The 19704-nt window shown below is 44.2% G+C and overlaps 1 protein-coding gene across 1 annotated transcript; it reads right to left on the bottom strand.

Annotated features, from left to right (window-relative positions):
- Positions 1–5697: 5697 nt before the first annotated feature.
- LOC148064006 (uncharacterized) lies at positions 5698–7479 on the bottom strand. The gene is made up of 6 exons (XM_087811723.1): positions 7448–7479; positions 7015–7098; positions 6771–6931; positions 6501–6599; positions 6335–6414; positions 5698–6145 (listed from the first exon to the last, which is right to left on the bottom strand). Exons 1-6 carry the CDS (start codon positions 7477–7479, stop codon positions 5981–5983), a joined length of 621 nt encoding a protein of 206 aa, XP_087667849.1. The 3' UTR covers positions 5698–5980.
- Positions 7480–19704: the final 12225 nt, after the last annotated feature.

Here is a 19704-nt window from a genome sequence, read left to right as displayed (position 1 = left end):
AGAAGAAAAAATGCAACGTTCAAAGACGCTGTAAGTTTGATATCAAAGGAAATATAAAAGGAGAACGTAACATTCACAGAAGCTACGTTTTTTCAAGAGAATATGGAAAGAAAAGAAAAACGTAACATTAAAGATGTTATACGTTTTAGTTCAAGAGAATTTGTTTTATCAACGCCCTTTCTGCGTTTTAGTCCAGGGATTCACCTAAAAAAGGACAAGATTGTAGGTTTTTTCCTCAGCTCAGCAGGCTGCACCCAAAATTCCACTTCAAACAACAGATTAATTTCAACTTCATAGAAAATTAACTTCTTAACAACACAAAATCAAGCTATTATCACAATACAAAGCAAAACAAAACTAACAAAAATGACGTCTTTAATTAAACCTAGTTCAAACACAGAGTCCCACTCTGGGTTCTTTTGGTTGTAAATTACCAGGGCCTCCAACCCTTTCGGTTCTTCTCGTTATTGATACAACTCAATACTCCGGCCTCATCCAGAGGAGAACGCAGGTTCCTAACCTTTTTTTTTTTTTTTTTTTTTTATAAAGACTCAACCTAGTTTGAACTTGGAGTCTAACTCCTTGGGTTCTTAAGGGGCGGATCAGACCCCAAGGCCTCCAACCTTTTTCGGTTCTTCAAGTTATTGATACAACTCAATACTCCGGGCCCAGCCCGAGGAGAACGCAGGTTCCAAACCTTAAAGGCATTGATTCCCAATCAATATTAGGCGTCTTAAGCCTAGGCCTTTATTAAAATATTTGTTTCATTTCTATTTTTATTTTTATTTTATTATTTATCTATTTTTTATTAATTTTTTTTCTTCCAGATGTGTCTGCTTTTCTATGATCGTGAAAGTAGTCACAACCCTTATTGATTTAATCTTAACAACTTATGATCATGTTTAATTCAATGAACAAGTTGGGTTCATACAACTTGCCTCATTGCATCAACAATGACCCTTATTTTTTAACTTTTATAATTTTAACAGCTTATGATCATTTCTCATTCAACGAACAAGTTGTTTGTGTCGACCCCCTGAGGTTCGTACAACTTGCTTCATTAAATCAAAAACGACCCTTATTTTTTTAACTTTTATCAATTTTAACAGCTTATGATCATTTCTCATTCAATGAACAAGTTATTTTTGTTGACACCCTTTAGGTTCATAAAACTTGATTCATTAAATCAAAAATGACCCTTATTTTCTTACTTTATAAAATTTCAAATCAAAAGCAGCACATCTGACCTTTTTCCTTACACATATTTAACAACAACAACAAAATTTAACAATCAACCTCTGGTATTTCTGAACAATCAAACACACTTTGCTCTATACTTATTTAAATTTAAATTTATCTTGATCTCAGTCACGAAACCTGGATCTGGACTCAAAAGAAGACTTCTAATCAATAAAGTGGTGTCTTCTTACCGTTTTATGCTGCGCAGCTTGTAATTTTTGAGTCCAGGAATCCAGGCCCCGTCACCTCAACCGGAGTCGTCTTTTCCTCCTTGGATCACGTCGAGGGTCCACCAATTTAAAGGAACTCAAATCTCTTTCCTGTCTAATGAGTTCTGCGCATTCGTTTGATCCAAGGAAGAGTGACATTTTAGAATTAAAACAGTCAATTTATTAATAACAAAGTATGATTACCAAATTAGGCCTTACAAGACCTTAAATACAACAGTTAAACAAAGAAATGCAAATTATTCAAATTGTTCAGAAATACCACAGTTCCAGCGCTTGGTCCAGTCTCTGTCAGTCATCCTGGCTCACCCAGGTCCTCCCAGAGAGTGGCACTTAATCTCTAGATCGTCTCGTCTTTTAAAGCCCTCAAAACACTCAAGACACTCCCATCATAAGTTAAGTTCCCCAAATCTGACTCCATAATGAACAACAGATGTTGTTTGATCTGATCACTAATCTAAACAAAGAATCTCCTGACCTCCTTCACACCTGTTATCTCCAACCAGGTTCGTGGACCATAAATTCCGTGTCTTGATACTTCAAAAGTCGGGAACATCCTTGTCTAAACAATCACGACATTTGTTACCGTGGCTTTATCCTTCCTCCCCCAATACATACAGTATGTTATCTTCACAGTCACCTTTAAGCCATGTCACCAAGGGCCATAAAAGTTAAGACACAATTGGCCAGAGCCCCTGAGCCCTGAAACTTCATAACCCCTGCTGTGAGGAAGGGAGCTGTCGTAAAACACAACACAGGATGTTCAAGATCTGAATGAGAGATGACATTATCAATGTTTAACAGTTGATTACACAAAGGACATACATTCAACTCATCAATGGATACACCTATAGGAAAGTAATTTAGAATATGTCTTCACTAGTCATGGATCCACCACCTCGTCCCTCTGGTGTCCACAGGCTTCCTCTGGTCTCCTCCTCTGACTTGTATCAACTCTAGACTAAGAGGTGCTGATCCCCATCACTGCTAAACATAAACTCATATAAGAACATGGTTGTTTGCTGACATAGAAAAAGTTTAGCAAAACCTGTAAGACTGGATTTACTTTTTGTAGAATCACTGGATATAGCGACTGATGTGATTTTTATTTTAGAGCGATGTGGATGAAAAAATAAGGGTTTATTGTATGGAGTTATTGTCGTCTCACAAATATTTATAACTGTACAGAGGGAGATCTGCAAATATTCAATGGTCGAACGTGTACCACAAATATAAAATTCATATTTGTAACTTGTATTTTTGTATTTACAACACATTTGCATTTGTAAACATATCATTTTAAGTTACAAAACAAAAAAAATAATTTGTAAAACTTAAAATTCTAAGTGTGAAACTACATTTACATGTGGATCAGCAATTACAAAGATTCTCCATTTACAAGTCTTGCAATTACACGGATTTGCCAGTTACAAGGCCTGTTTATTCCCAGACAATTGAAGCCGAAAAAAATCGGCAAAAACTGAGACTTGTATTCACAAAAAAGCCACTAAAAGGCAGCCTTGTAATCAACTTTGACCATCTTCTGTTAGTACAAACCATTAACCTTGTTCTAAAGTATATAAACTACACCCGTTTGGTCAATGAGAAAATCGCTATGAAAGTCAATTTGACAGTTTTTGTTTGACGGTTTTGTTCTGGAGAAAAACTATCTGATAATTAAATTTAAAAAAAATATTAATTCATAAATTCTGAAAAAATAATTCCTCTTTCCTACAACAAAATGTTTTATTAAATTGGAAATTTGTTTAGTAATAAATTATTCTGTCTGACTTTTATCTAGTTATAAAATACAATAAAACATCTTTGAGTGGCCCCTCATACTCCAGCGTACATGTGTGTCAGTCTATTGCAGGAAAATGTAATTTTGGATTGGAGTTTGTATATTTGTTTTAGCACGTAGTAAATAAGTTTCAAATTGTTTCAATAGTTTCAGGATATTTTAACATGTTTTAATTTGTTTCAGTAAATGTAACTTTTCTTTCAGAGTAAAAAAAGATTTAAAAAAGGTTTTCAAAAATATTTTGAAGGGGATTATTTAAATAGCAAAAGTATAAAAAAGTGACTTCAGAGAGATATACTGGTGCAAATTGAGGAAGCTAGTGTAAGTATAACATCATGTCTCTTATGATCAGGCGATTTCTGAAGGATAAAGTAAACATAATAAACAAGATCAAATCTATGAAAAATAAATAAAGATGGAAAAAAGTATTTTCACTTATTAGGGTTTAAATATTCTTCAGTTTCAGAGTTTGATTGAAAACATAGACTTTGTTGTCAAATCTTTTATACTTCCTTTCCTTACAGCATTATTTAAGCAAGTTCTACCTCATTCATTCTTCTCTCTAAGTTGTGAACAACAATGAGTCTTTAATGTTTATTTAATAGGATTATAAGGATAATTGAATGTTTCCGTGAACCTGTTAAACCTAAAAACTGTTAAACCTTAAACAATTGAACAATTAAGCTACTGCTTAACAAAAGTAAGTCTCTGGTAACTGGTTTGTAGCTTTAGAAAAGTGAAAAGTATTTACCTTGAACGGCTGTAATCACACACAGAGCGAACAAAACCAGAGACATGTTGGCACTGAACAAGAAACAGGAAGTGGCTTTATTATAGGAAACCTCTGAAAGCTCATTCTTATTCCGTTAGTCCATTTCTAACACCAGCATCAATTTTCAGAACGGGCCACAGTCCCACCTACAACCTACAGAGCTGCAGCCTTTTGTGTTCTTTGATTCAGGGCAACTAAGGGAGTGATGTACTACTTTTGTAAGGCCTGGGTCTCGTCTTGTTGTGGAAGGATGGGCCCTAAAGAGACGTGGATGCCACACTATCAATGGGATGAGTTGTCTTATATTGAAGAGATAGGTCTCAAATTCTAGACATCATTCGTCTATTGAACAACGCTCCAGCATCATCACAAAGCTTCAGCATGAACATCGTTGAATCTACTTTCCTGATAACATCTTCTTGTCGTCGATTACAGTCTGCAGTCTGTGTCAGGCGTTACTTCAGGAAGTTACATGACTTCTCGACAATCGACTCTTAGCTCTGTTTGCGTCATAGTCTCCTCTGCCAATGTCCCAACATACAGTATACCTGCTCTCTCTCTCTCCAGTACCGTTTAAAAAACTTCTAGAAGTGCCACTAGAGGTCACCATAACCCCTTCTTTGTCATCCACACTGCTCTATCAAAGCTCACGTCATTTCTGGCGGATACATCTCCTTGTGATTCTAGGTCAGAGTGACCCAGCTAAAAGTTCAGCACAAACTTGGAAACCTGTCCTTTGGTCAAATAACTCTAGATATTCTACTAGAGTCTCGGTCTCAAATCCCTCTTTCACTCTGCCTTGACTGGACTGTGATGGGAAAGTCCTGAGCTCTTATTTGAAACTGCGTAGAAGATATAACAGCAAACTAACAGCGCTTCAGAGAGTATTCAGACAGACGTGCAAGAAGCTCTGTGTGTTCTTCTTTCTCACGTTTGCAAGTAAGAGTTTTACTTCAAACCAGATCAGATTTCTGTTGTATTACGTACCTGAAAGTAGACATTTGCGTAGAATCTTAGAGTACCTGAACCCACGTATTTATTAGTGATGAGCTGATGAAGCTTCATGAAACAGTGTCATGTTGTTTAGAGGTCAGTAGGTGGCGCCATCAGTTAAAAAATATTGTTTCGTTAGAACAGTTGTTTAAAACAAAGGAAAATAGAGCAGAGACGCCATCTAGTGGACTATGAAACTAATGGTACTGCTTCATGAAGCTTCATCAGACCATCACTAGTATTTAAGTAAATTACTGTGACCAGAGATAGATTGAAATAATAATACTTTTGTTCTCATTGTTTCACGAAAGACATCATAATTAACATGAAATAATTATGCTTGTAAATCTTTTTTTTTTTTTAATTGTGTTTTTTATCATTTTTTCGTGTACATTTGTTTTCAAAATACCTTCATTTAAATCCTATAAAAATAGAAGTTTTAGACGAACACATGCATCAAAAGACAGTAAACATAAAAACACATAATCATAAGAGATAATAACAGTGACATTAAGTGAATTTAAACCTTGGACACGTTTTCTACTCATAAACGTAACCAGCTGCAATAATAAATGTACACAAACACAATTAACAATTATTTTCTTTGACCTAATATAATAAGTGCAGGACAAAAATAACATTCATTAAATGACACATTTCCCGGATTATATTTGTAATATTTTATCTTTAGTGACCGACAAGTCTTTGTTGGATGAGCTCAAACGCACACGATGAAGCTTTTTTCAACACAGACATTGAGACTCATATATTATCTTTCTTACTTCTCATATTATTATTAATATCCTATCATTTCTGTGGTCGTAACGTTTCTTCTCCACTGAAGAAAGTCGGAAGAGCAACACTTTGTTTTTACCTGTTGCTAACTTGCAATGGTCAATTCTGTAATGTGTGTTTTAAACTGATGAAGAAAAACAGCATGAGCCTCAGTCACAGAGCCTGAAGTGGCATTTCTTTGTCTCTGCGCCCGTTTCTTTTCTTGTCCACTTGAGCGTACATCATATGAAGAGAGGCGGCATCTTCTGGTGAGGCTGGTGTCGGCGCGGTGTGGAAATCCACCAAGCTGTACGTGGGATCTTGGCTCGGGCTCGGCTCCTGTGAAATTAACACATCTCTATTAAAATCCTGGAGTTCCTCAGGGCTCAACTTCAGGTCTCTTTCAGTTTACTTTGCTCATATTTTAAATCAATCTCTGATTTTTCAGGCTCATGATCCAAGTCTATCTTGGTCAGTCCATCAAACGTTCACTATGAGCTAATCCAGTGATAAAGAAACAACACTTACCTGCGGTTCTTCATATTCTGCGTCTATTTCAGCCCCTTCAGGTCTTGAAGAGCCGATTTCATTTGAAGACATTTTTTTCTCTGAAGACATAAAAAAAACAATTGCTTAGAGCTCTTGGTCAAACGCACGCACACTTTTGCTTAAGAGACAACATGAGGCGACTCACTTCGCTTTTTGTACTTGAAAACTCCAACAATTACAACTACTACCACCAGAACTATGACAAAGAACCAATAAGGAGATGTTGGAGATGGAGGCTGAGAGTCTGTGAATACAAAAATAATGACTTATATGAATATATATATATATATATATATATATATATATATATATATATATATATATAACCACAGTATATATGTCATAAACATCTTTCAGTTTTCAACGAGGTCTTCGGACTTGAAGATGTTTCGTTTAACATGGGGATTTCACTCACAACACAGGTCTTTGACAACCTTCTTGGCACTGGTCCAGCTGACCTCGTTGCTATGGTTACAGATGATGCTGCTGTTCTCATAGTAGACTTGATGAGAGGACGCTGAGATGTTTTGTTGTCCATCTTGGCTGCAGATGTTGGAACTACAGTTGAAGTAGCTGCTGATGGGACCACAAGTCACGTTGAAGTAACAAGTGTGTGAGTCGTTCGAGACAAGAACCTCCTTCAGCTCAACTGGACTCACTGGATCTGGAAGAGAAAATCTTTAATTGTGACTTTGATCACAGTTGTGCAGCAGAAGCTGCTACTGAAGTCTCTCTCGCTCCAACTTCAACATGTATGCTTGAAAACTTGGGCAGGAGATCGTCTTTGGCTCTGATGCTGGTATGTAGGGCTCTTGTTCTCATGTGAAGGAAGGACAGAACAATAGATGGATGGAACGAAAGATAGAATTACTTGAATAATCTTGACTCTTTTTATTAAAATTCAAAGAAACATGTGTCTATGGTTTTGTTTTATTGTCACTACAGAGTTGCTGGCCTCAGGTGAGAGTAGAAATCTACCATCAGTGGAGAGATTTGTCTTCTGGTTCAGCGAGTTACTCATACGTTATGATTCTTTGTTATACTTTAAACATTTAAAAATAAAGGAAGAAAATACTCACCCTGAATGTTCACCTTGTATGTCTTTTCAACACGATCTTCACCATCACGTATCACAGCTGTGTAGACTCCACTGTCGTTAAACATCACATTCTTCAGCAACAAAGAATTATTTTCTTTTAAAAACTCGTACTTTGGATGTATCAAAATCTTTTGTGTATTTTTTTTTAGAATATTCATTTGGTTGTGTTTCCAGACAAAATCTCCAAACTCTGTCAGTTTCAAAGTTTGAGGACCAGCCAGACGTAGATCATCTCCTCTCTTCACAAACACAGTCTCAGGATCAGAACCTACAAAACACAAGAGTCACGATTATTTCTAGTTACGTTGACGACATGTGATGAAACATTTGTGTCATGTTCTTCATCCTAGTCATGGATCCACCACCTCGTCCCTCTGGTGTCCACAGGCTTCCTCTGGTCTCCTCCTCTGACTTGTATCAACTCTAGACTAAGAGGTGCTGATCCCCATCACTGCTAAACATAAACTTATCTAAGAACATGATTGTTTGCTGACATAGAAAAAGTTTAGCAAAACCTGTAAGACTGGATTTACTTTTTGTAGTATCACTGGATCTAGCGACTGATGTGATTTTTATTTTAGAGCGATGTGGATTAAAAAATAAGGGTTTATTGTATGGAGTTATTGTCGTCTCACAAATATTTATAACTGTACAGAGGGAGATCTGCAAATATTCAATGGTCGAACGTGTACCACAAATATAAAATTCATATTCGTAACTTGTATTTTTGTATTTATAACACATTTGCATTTGTAAACATATCATTTTAAGTTACAAAACAAACAAAAAAAATTGTAAAACTTAAAATTCTAAGTGTGAAACTACATTTACATGTGGATCAGCAATTACAAAGATTCTCCATTTACAAGTCTTGCAATTACACGGATTTGCCAGTTACAAGGCCTGTTTATTCCCAGACAATTGAAGCCAAAAAAATCGGCAAAAACTGAGACTTGTATTCACAAAACACCCACTAAAAGGCAGCCTTGTAATCAACTTTGACCATCTTCTGTTAGTACAAACCATTAACCTTGTTCTGAAGTATATAAACTAGACCTGTTTGGTCAATGAGAAAATCGTGATGAAAGTCAACTTCACAGTTTTTGTTTGACGGTTTTGTTCTGTTCATCAGTGGAGAGATTTGTCTTCTGGTTCAGCGAGTTACTCATACGTTATGATTCTTTGTTATACTTTATACATTTAAAAATAAAGGAAGAAAATACTCACCCTGAACGTTCACCTTGTATGTCTTTTCAATGTGATCTTCACCTTCATTTATCACAGCTGTGTAGACTCCACTGTCGTTAAACATCACATTCTTCAGCAACAAAGAATTATTTTCTTTTAAAAACTCAGCTCTGCCTTCGTACTTTTGATATATCATAATCTTTTGTGTATTTTTTTTTAGAATATTAATTTGGTTGTGTTTCCAGAAAAAATCTCCAATCTCTGTCAGTTTCAAAGTTTGAGGACCAGCCAGACGTAGATCATCTCCTCTCTTCACAAACACAGTCTCAGGATCAGAACCTACAAAACACAAGAGTCACGATTATTTCTAGTTACGTTGACGACATGTGATGAAACATTTGTGTCATGTTCTTCATCCTAGTCATGGATCCACCACCTCGTCCCTCTGGTGTCCACAGGCTTCCTCTGGTCTCCTCCTCTGACTTGTAATTAGACCCGTTTGGTCAATGAGCAAATCGCGATGAAAGTAAACTTGACAGTTTTTTTTTGACGGTTTTGTTCTGGAGTAAAACTATCTGATAATTAAATTAAAAAAAGAAAATAATTTATAAACTGGTTTGTAGCTTTAGAAAAGTGAAAAGTATTTACCTTGAACGGCTGTAATCACACACAGAGCGAACATAACCAGAGACATGTTTGCACACTTGAAAGGGACATTGTATGTGGTTACAGACAGAGACTTGTACATCTCCTTGTAATTCACAAAAAAAGCCACTAGAGGGCAGCCTTGTAATCAACATTGACCATCTTCTGTTGCCCCTCATACTCCATCGCTTGTAAATTTGTTACAAATTGTTTCAATACTTTCAGGAAAAGTTTTAATGTTTTTTATCTGTTTCAGTAAATGTAACTTTTCTTTCAGAGTAAAAAAAGATTTAAAAATGGTTTTCAAAAATATTTTGAAGGGGATCATTTAAACAGCAAAAGTATAAAACAGTGACTTCAGAGAGAAAAACTGGTGCAAATTGAGGAATCTAGTGTTAGTATAACATCATGTCTCTTATGATCAGGCGATTTCTGAAGGATAAAGTAAACATAATAAACGAGATCAAATCTATGAAAAATAAATAAAGATGAAACTTATTAGGGTTTAAATATTCTTCAGTTTGATTGAAAACATAGACTTTGTCGTTTATCATTTATACTTCCTTTCCTTAAAGCAGTATTTCAGCAATTTTTTCCTCATTCATTCTTCTCTCTAAGTTGTGAACAACAATGAGTCTTAAATGTTTATTTTAGAGGATTATAAGGATAATTGAATATTTCCTTGAACCTGTTAAACCTACAAACCGTTTTAAAAACTTCAACAATTGAGACCACATTAAATTTTTCACAACATTTATTTCTGTTATTTCAAAGTACAGCTACTGCTTAACAAAAGTAAGTCTCTGGTAACTGGTTTGTAGCTTTAGAAAAGTAAAAAGTATTTACCTTGAACGGCTGTAATCACACACAGAGCGAACATAACCAGAGACATGTTTGCACTGAACAAGAAACAGTAAGTGAGTTTTTTTCAAAGGAAACATCCGCTCATGCTTTTTCCGTTAGTCCATTTCTAAAAGGAAGCAGCAATCTCCAGAAAGGCTCCCAGTCCCACCTACATAAGCATCAAAGTCTCCTTCAGTGGGATCCCTGTCCCTCCAGGAACATTTCAACGCTTCTCTTTGCAGCAGCTCCTGGATACACAACCTCACTGACTCATGAAAATATTTCAACATTTCCCGACAGTTGATGCAATTGGGGAATTAAAAGAAATCGTTTGACAGGCAAAAGGTTGGTTGTTTGCTTTTGTTGTTTAAGGAAACACATTTTTTACGTTTTCCTGAAGTTTTACCTTACCTTACCTTAGTTCCAGCCATGCCTTGTCTTTCTAGCCTTGCCTTTGTAGTACTTTGTTGTGACTCTTTTCAAGTTTTAATATTTAATTTTATGTCATTAAGCTCCTAGAAATCAACCTGTCACGAGTCGAACGAGGCAGGAGACCCAGATGCGGAAGTGAATAATCCACGGAGGAATCGTTCGGAACAAAAGTCTTATAATTATCCAAAAAACGGTCGGAAGGGACCGGAACAAAAAACAAAACAGGCGCTCGGGACGGAGGCAGGTACACGGCTGGAGATCGGGGTCTCAGAACAGCAACTAAAAACAAAAGAGGGAAAAAGACTCACGTGAGAAACTAAATCGCTGACAACGTCAGGGGGTCTTCAAAAGACTGTTCATTTAGGATGAGAGCGCGGAGCGAGATCTGATGCCAACCTGGTCAGGAAACTGAATACTCTGGCGAGTTCTTCCGCTGTATCTGTGGGAAGAACCCCTGAGTTATCTATTATAACCTCAGGTTCTGCGAGTTGGTGCGAAGCCCTCCAACGGCTTCGCTATGGGTTTACCCCGAGGCACCGCCTCGTCTCTGAGAAAGCTTAATGAACTCGCCACCCAGCAGGGGGCAGTACCTTCCTATAAAGGCGGGCAGCACCCGCCGCACTTTCTCCAACTGAAAACTCAGCGAGAAGGGCGGCCGCTGGGCGACGAGGTTGGAGGGCTTCGCACCAACTCGCAGAACCTGAGGTTATAATAGATAACTCAGGGGTTCTGCTTCATTGGTGCTCCGCCCTCCAACGGCTTCGCTATGGGTTTACCCAAAAGGCGAAGCCTGACGGGATAAATGTACCCCCAGCTGGACGCCGCTCCTGGAGCAGCATCACTAGGGCCCCGCCGGCCCAGGGTCCAATCCCACTTGAGCCGTGGGCCCTGAGGGGGGCACAACAGCGCTCAAGACAGTATGAGCTACTGATCCCGCCGTTACGTCGAGGAGATAGGCCTTAGCGAAGGTAGACGTGGACGCCCAAGAGGCAGCAGAGCAGATATCCTCTGCTGCCACACCCCGCAAAAGAGCCACTGAGGCTGCCACGCCACGGGTGGAATGTGCCCTCAGACCGCTAGGAGCGGATCCACCCGCTGCTCGGTAGGCACGGATAATGGCCGATCTCACCCAATGAGAGAACCTCTGGGGGGAGAGAGCCTCTCCCCGCCGGCATCTACCGTGGCAGACAAAAAGGGCATCAGAGCGCCTAAACTCGGCCACCCGCCGCAAGTAACAGGCCAACGCCCTCACTGGACACAACAGGTGGAGACGCTCCTGACCCGGGTCCGGAACAAGGAACTCAGAATCTTCGGGCGGAACGCTGGGTTAGGACGCAAAGACACCGAAGACTCCTCGACGCCAAAGGAAAGACACTCAGGGCTAATGGAGAGGGCACAAAGCTCACTTGCTCTCTTCGTGGTTGTTAGTGCCAGAAGGAGCGATACCTTGAAAGACAAGATATCCAATGGGACTTGGTCAAGAGGCTCGAAGGTCGGCCCTGTGAGAGAGTCCAGTACCAACTGGAGATCCCACTGAGGGCTGGAAGGCCTTGCAGGAGGTCGAAGCCTGCAGGCACCCCGCAGGAAACGCGCCACCAAAGGGTGGGCGCGAACCGAAGCACCCTCAAAACCGACGTGCCTCGTCGCTATGGCTGATGCGAACACTCTCAGTGTCGCCACAGTCCGCCCGTTATCCAGCAAATGTTGCAGGAAAGACAGGATAGCGGAGACCAAACAAGAGCTGGGGTCCAAGGACCTGTCTGAACACCAGCGGGAGAATATCCCCCACTTTGAGGCATAAAGCCTACGTGTTGATGGGGCCCGGGCGTTCTCCAGCGTGTGGAGAACGTCCGGGTCCAGGGTCCCGATCAGCTCGTCCCGTGCAGGAGCCACACCTTGAGAGGCCGGCCCAGCACCGGGGGCGCTGTCAGTGTCCCCCCCGCCTGACACAGGGCAGCGGGGCCCCAAGGGATGGCCCACGGGGCCCCGACCGCCATGCGCACCAGCTCTGGGAACCAGAGCGCCCCCGGGGAGTCTGGTGCCACTAGAATTAACCTCAGCCCCCCCCGCCTCGTCCTCCGAATCAGGGGGAGAAGGAGCCGCGGAGGAGGGAAGGCGAACAGCAGACCGACCGGCCACCTCGAATGGGCTAAAGCGTCCACGCCTAGTGGGGGGCGGTCCGAAGCCCTGAGGGAGAACCAAAGAGGGCATTTGAAGTTCTCCTTGCTGGCGAAGAGGTCTGCAACCGGGTGAACGAATCGAGACCAGATCTCGCTTGCCACTGCCTCGGACAGACCCCATTCGTCCTGGACGGCCCCCCTCGACAGTCTGTCCGCTACTGCATTCAGCTCGCCCGGGACGTGCTGGGCTCTGAGCGAAAGCAGGTGACAGTCCGCCCACAGCCAAATCTTCCTTGCCACACACCGAAGGGCTGGGGATCTGACTCCACCTTGGCGATTTACGTACGCCACGGCGGTGGAGCTGTCTGAAAATACTAGGACGTTGGACTGTGACAGTTGGGGAGAGAGGTGAAGCAGGACATTGTGAATCGCCTTCAGCTCTAGCCAGTTTATGTGTCTGAGCACCGGACTGCTCCAGACCCCACTGGCATAGGCCTGACCCGAGGTGCCTCCCCAACCTGTCAGGGAAGCGTCTGTGAACACTTGAGTGTAACGAAGGACGCAACCCAATGGAACTCTCCGCCTGAGGTTGGCGTGAGAGTTCCAGAACTGGATGTCCTGCAAAACCCGAGCGGGAAGGCGCACTTTCCGACCTCTTTCCCGCTTGAGGTCTAGCTTGAGACGACCAAACCATCTCTGAAGCTCCCTCATGTGCAGCAAGCCCAGCCGAACAACCGTGTGGGCTGCCGCCATGAGCCCCAGGAGGGACATAACAGTGCCTGCTGTTGTCACGTGACACCGAGCTTCCAGCAACTGTGTTGTCAGTCGGAGAATGGGCTGGATACGCACGTCCGGGAGGCGCGCGTATCCTTCCTCCGAGTTCAACAGTACCCCCAGGTAAACTAACTGTTGAACTGGAGTCAGAGCGCTCTTGCTGAGGTTCACTGTGAACCCCAGGGTGGCAATATGGCTCAACACCTTCTGTGTGTGAGCGTAACTTTCTGCCTCTGACCTGGCAAGGATCAACCAGTCGTCCAGATAGGTCAAGATCCTTACCCCACTCACTCTCAAAGGCTCCACTGCCGCTTCCACACACTTGGTGAAGGTCCTGGGTGCCAGAGAGTAGCCGAACGGAAGTCGAGTGTACTGAAACACCCGACCCTCGAGGGCGAAACGCAAGTACTTTCGATGTCTCTTGACTATCGGTATGTGAAAGTACGCGTCGGTCAGGTCGATAGATGTCATCCAATCTCCTGGACATACACCTGAAAGCAGTTTCTTGACCGTCAACATGCGAAACGGGCGGGTAGCTATGAACTTGTTCAAATAGCTGAGGTCCAGAATGGGCCTCCAACCCCCGGTCTTCTTCGCCACGAGGAAGTACCGGGAGTAAAACCCTGACATCATCTCGGCTGCAGGGACCAGTTCTACGACCTCCTTCTGCAGCAGAGTAGACACCTCGTTTCTCAGACAGGATAGTTTCTCCTGCTCCACCATACGCGTCCAGAGAATCCCTGAAAAACGCGGGGGTTGACGGGCAAACTGTAGCGCATAGCCCCGCCTGATTACTCCCCCCAGCCAAGTGGGTCCTAGAAGTAAAACCAGGCGACTCCAAGCCGAATAATGTTCTGTCAGAACCGCAGCCCTGGCGAACCTTGGGTAGTCCTCCGGCCCGCCCCCCATGGACGGGCCGTAGACGAAAGGGCATCACACAAGCCGCGTCTCTATCTCTTGAATCCACAGAGCATGTACTCGAGTTGGATTCACTAGAACCCCCACTCTCATACATAAAAGCCGGCTCTGTGGGAGAAGCGCGCAAGTGCGCGTGAGACACCTCAGATGCGCGTCGTGCGTGTTTCCTTCCCCCCCCCGGAAGTCTTCCCAACTCCCTGAGCACTTCTTAGTGTCACCGGAGCTGACAAAACCCGCGATGTGGAGGAAAGCGCTGGAGAATTAACCCGGAGCTGAAGTGAGTTAGGTCGCGCGCGCGTCGGCACCGCATCACTCACCCGGTCCCGTACATTCTCCAGCCCCGCTGGCGGTCCCGACCTGTTCGTCACTCGTGAGATCCGACCGCCACGCACCTCTCCAGTTGATCGACCAGACGGGACGGAAGTTCCTCGCCCTCGCCTGGTCTCAGAACGGCGAAAAAACTCGCGCGTAAAAACACCAGGTTGCGTCAGTTCCATGGCGCTTCTCCGCCGCCAAACGTGACGTCCTCCACGGTGCCAGTGTTTGTAGACAGCGCTGTGGGGGAAGGAACAACCTCCGGTTAACATAGACATGTCCGGACAAGTTCCACTCACCTCATCAGCTGTCACGCTCTGTCGGGCACGAGCGCTGGTCGACGCGGAAGTAAACACAGCTGATTCAGCCGGTCTCGCGGACCTCTGCTCGTCTGTAAACAAAACACATGTGGTTGGAGTCTGCCCCTCATTCGTGTGGACAGACTCCGTTATTGCAGTCTCGGTATGACCCGGACGAAGGGGTTTAAAACCTCCTTCGGACTGTGTTATGAGAGGAAAATCACGCCGTCTATGACCGGCGGAGCATGTTAGCTTAGCATTAGCGGCGAAAGTTTCTAATGACGCCTGTGAATACGTCACACTCACAGGCGGAAACACATGCACGCTACCAACCTCTCTCTCATAACGAACCACAGAAACGTCATATGTTCTTTTGTTTTTATTTACATAAAGCCCTTTGAAAGAGTAAGGGGGAGGAGGGCTCCCCCGAGACGAAGCCTCGACGCCCCTGCGTCCTCGCCGCTGCGGGTCCCTCCTCCGCTGGCTCCGCTGCGGCTGCTGGCTCCGCTGCTGGCTCCCCGGCTCCTGCTGCGGAACCCGGCGACGCTCGCTCGTCGCCTGCCGCGGCTGTTGCCGTTGCTGCTTGTGCTGCTGGGGCGGCTGGCTCTGGTGACGCTTCCCCCCCGCACCAGCTGATGGGGCCGACGAACGGGCTCTCCGTCTCCGAGCGCCGGACCCCCGTCGCGCCTCGTCCTCACGCCCATGCAGGTGATGGCGGAGCTGCGCCGACTCCTGCTGCGCTGCCTCCTGCCGGGCCACGACGTTCCGGAGCTCCGGACCGAACAGCGAGTCCTCCGTAATTGGTCCGTCCAGGAGGAGCCTCCGGTCTCTCTCCGGCAGCGCTGTGGCCAGGTCTAGCCACAGGTGCCGGTGGCCCAGCTGTCCAGCGTCGCGTAGACCCCCTCCCAGGATCGCGTACGCCTGCGACATCCGGAGGAGCGCAGCCACCGAGTCCTTGACTTCCTCCAACTCCGAAGGTCCAAGGTCGTCTCGGTCCACGGTGAGCCTGTCGAGCGCACCGCACAGGAGAGCCATGTTGTTCGCGAGGGAGACCACCTGCGTCCCCCCCTTGTAGGATCGGTTGAACAACATTGCCGTCAACCTGTCTTCAGCTCTAGGCAGAGCTACAGGGCGGCCTGGCCACAGTCGAGCCCCCGGGTCGAGGGCGGCACGTACCGTATCCGAGGGCTCCGGGACACCGCGCCGCCAGTCCACCCCGTCCACACCTCAATAGGGTCCGTAGGATCCTACGGGAGGCCCTGAAGCCATGGGAGAGGCAGACCCTCGCCGCGCGTAGCCCCAGATTTCGTCCAGCTTAGGACAAATAACCCCCGGAACAGCAGGCCTGCGCGCTTCGTTCCGCCCGACCTTCACTCCGCATGTAAACGGTGGTGGCGCGAGTGGAGGCACGGGGGGGAGCTCGACCTCCATGCGGTTCGCCGCGGCGGTGAATATGCGCGGCAGGGCGTCAAGCGGGTAGCGAGGAGCCGGCCCGGCTCCCCCGACCGCTTCGACGTCCCCCGGCTCGGAACCGAACAGGGTGCTCGGATCCGCCTCATAACACCGCCGGTCGTCCTCCTCGTCGTAGTCGGCCCACGACCTGGCTGGAGGACGCGGCGTGCGCCGACGGGCCTCGTATGCTCCCCGTCTCTTCCGGACCTCCTCGGGAAGCATACGGCAGGCCCCACAATCCGCAACCGCGTGATCTGGGCCTAGACAAACGAAGCAGAGCACATGTGTGTCCCCCCTCCCCAGGGGGGTGTCACACGTTAAACACAAAGACACGTCTACGTCCACGCTCATGCTTACGTCCGCCATGCTGTAACCAGGAGCTTTCTCGCTGAGTTGAAAATGGAGAAAGTGCGGCGGGTGCTGCCCGCCTTTATAGGAAGGTACTGCCCCCTGCTGGGTGGCGAGTTCATTAAGCTTTCTCAGAGACGAGGCGGTGCCTCGGGGTAAACCCATAGCGAAGCCGTTGGAGGGCGGAGCACCAATGAAGCAGAACCAGCCATTCTATCATCCCCAGCCGTGCACCTGCCAGCGTCTGTCAAGACAAAACAGAGGACGCGTACCAAAAACGGAAACACAACTTCAAAATAAAACAGGAATGACAGAAACAGGACACAACCTCGACCACATTTTGAATCCATAACTCACAACATCCAGTGCAAACTGCAAAGACACACAACATTTCTGAAAGCTCACCATCATTGTATTCCTTCTTTGAAACTAGTTGTTCAGTGAAATCTTTACTGTTATAAGTTTTGTTCAGGCTTTACATATCTAGGGATGTTTGTTGTTCAAGTGGGAGATGTTTATTTGCCGGTTCGTTTTTGTCAATGACGCCATAAATGATAGCTGTATGCTTCACTTTGATATACATTTGTAATATAAATATACATACGCACACACACACGAACACACATAAATATATAGAAACCTCCAGAGGTATTGATAAAGTTTTATCTATCCATCTACAAAAAAATTATAAGACACTTTAGAATCAGTCGAATTCTTATCAAGATTCTCACCTGTTGAGTTCATAGAAATCTGGCTGCAAATCTCTCTGATCATCATTACGTTTTGTTCCATCATCCTTAATTACTAAGTGAAAAATGACTCGGATTGTTCAGAAATTTAGATTGCTCCAGTCTTATTGTGATTATTGAGAAAAATGTAAGTTTTACTTTGTCCTTTCATGTCAAATTATTTCCCCTCTTTCTTTAATAAACAAAGTAAAAATGCAAATACAACAAAAACTGAATATTGTCTAAGTAAAATCAACGGAGAACAAAAGAAGAGAGTAAACAGAGAGTCAAGAGAACCTTCTGAGACATGGCTGTGAGCGAAAAAGGAAGTGCCTCCTCAAAACCTTGTTTGAACAGATGCAGGGACCAATAAAAAGTAAAGGAGAGCGAGAGCTATCTAAACTAGACTAATAAACCATTTTATTTTCTCCTTTTTTCATTTCTACTCCAGTATAACTCGTAGTTATTTGCTGTACTTAGCTGGAGGTGTAAATACATTTGCAAAGTCATGGAACAATTTATCTTCACACTCAAACTTACCAGAAGTGACAAGTGAGTTTGCAACTGGTCCAGACTAAGCCCTGGAGTCTGGTGTCAGAAACCGAGTTGCCTCCATGGAACTTCCCTTCTCTCTCAAGATGATAAAATGTAGGATGTTCCGCCTTTTCAGGGGATAGTTTATAAAATCCTTCAAACGTCATTTTCTACTCACCCTCATGTCGACTAAAGCTTGGTATTAGTTTTAGAATAATCTGTTCTCTTTCAGAGTTCCAGTCAAAAATCTTTGTTCATTTTAATGTCCGTATGAATGTAACTGTTGGATCCAAAGTCCAAGATAGTCTCAATGTGCCAGTTCAATTGACCCATAAGCAGAGAGGTAAAATTCAGGAAGTTTTTTAAAAAAGAGAATCCGAGCAGAGGGAAAGAAGTTCCAAAAAATGATTCCAAAAATACAGCATAAAGGCAGGCAAAACAAAAAATCCAGAGATTCTCAGAAAAAGTGCAGAATTCAAACACACTTGGCACACTTTGGTGTTCACGTAAAACAACTACAACAAAAGACTAAATCCTTACAGAGCTTCGACCTTGACATAACCAGACTGTGAACGTATCTAAGGCAGCAGATGGCTTTTATGTCGGTCATAAACTTGGACACAGGACAGCTGGACAGCTGGACACTTGTTTGTTCTTCCATCTATCACTATCCATCATCCATATATCACTTCCGCTTCCGGTGAGCCTTTGATCGACTGCTTGAACGTAAGCTCCTGCAATAACTGCCAAAAACAGTCGTTTTAACGACTACTTGTCCGGATATTATGCTCATATCACTTAAGATATGTCTCAAGCATCTATGATCTATGATCGTGATGCTCTTTTCAACATCAGAGAGTCGATGGAGGACTTCACTCGCGACAGTTACCAACGTCCGGTGAACGTGTTTCCGGCTCCGCTTCTCATCGACTCGGACTCTGTGGAATATCGTTTGATCTCTCGAGTACCGGGCGATTTCCACAAGCGATCGAGTCGGTCTGGAGTTCAGGTCAGGATGAGACGCGCAGTCGCGATCGCTCGAAACAACTCTGACGTCATCGGACGTCATCGATGTTTGATCGACATTCCTCTCGCTGAAGAGCATGACGACACATCAGCGCTGCCGTCTGTCCAGACCTCAACGAAAGGTGGTAAGATTTTTTCATTTCCTCTCTTTAATTCGGCTTTTACTACCGAGTTAAACGTCAGTGACAGCTGGTACCCACGTGACTGCTGTTCGCTTCAAAAGATCCCGCTCTGCGCGCCTGTCAGAGACGTCATCGGTGCTGAATGTGGGACTTCTTAATGTTCGCTCCATTACTAATAAATCCTTTATTCTTAATGATCTTTTCACAAGAGTTAATATGGATTTATTATGTCTTTCTGAGACTTGGCTAAGAGAGGAAGAGTTTATTCATCTGAACAAACTCTGTCCAGTAGGGAATGCTGTCCTGGGGAAGCCTCGCCTCTCTGGTCGTGGGGGAGGTCTTGCTACTGTTTTTAGGGAGAGTTGTTCTTGCAAAGTGATTCAGACACAGGAATTCACTTCTTTTGAGTCTCAGATGATCTTGGTTGGTTCTACAAGACCTTTCCATTGTGTGTCAATCTACCGCCCGCCTGGTCCTGCGGCGGTGTTCTTGAAAGACTTTAGTGA

The sequence above is a fragment of the Callionymus lyra genome, chromosome 16, assembly GCF_982586985.1.
Source record: "Callionymus lyra chromosome 16, fCalLyr1.hap1.1, whole genome shotgun sequence".
Lineage (NCBI taxonomy): Eukaryota > Metazoa > Chordata > Actinopteri > Syngnathiformes > Callionymidae > Callionymus > Callionymus lyra.
Note: the sequence above shows the minus strand (reverse complement) of the source record. Positions and strands in the feature narration are given on the sequence as shown.

What these genes read in the sequence shown, in the direction of transcription:
- LOC148064006 (XM_087811723.1), bottom strand. Translation starts at nt 7,479, where the DNA reads ATGGTGAAGATCGTGTTGAAAAGACATACAAG. An exon ending in GTGTTGAAAAGACATACAAG is followed by an intron (nt 7,099 to 7,447) that starts GTGAACATTCAG and finishes TACATGTTGAAG; the next exon opens with TTGGAGCGAGAGAGACTTCA. An exon ending in GATTTTCTCTTCCAGATCCA is followed by an intron (nt 6,932 to 7,014) that starts GTGAGTCCAGTT and finishes TGGTCCCATCAG; the next exon opens with CAGCTACTTCAACTGTAGTT.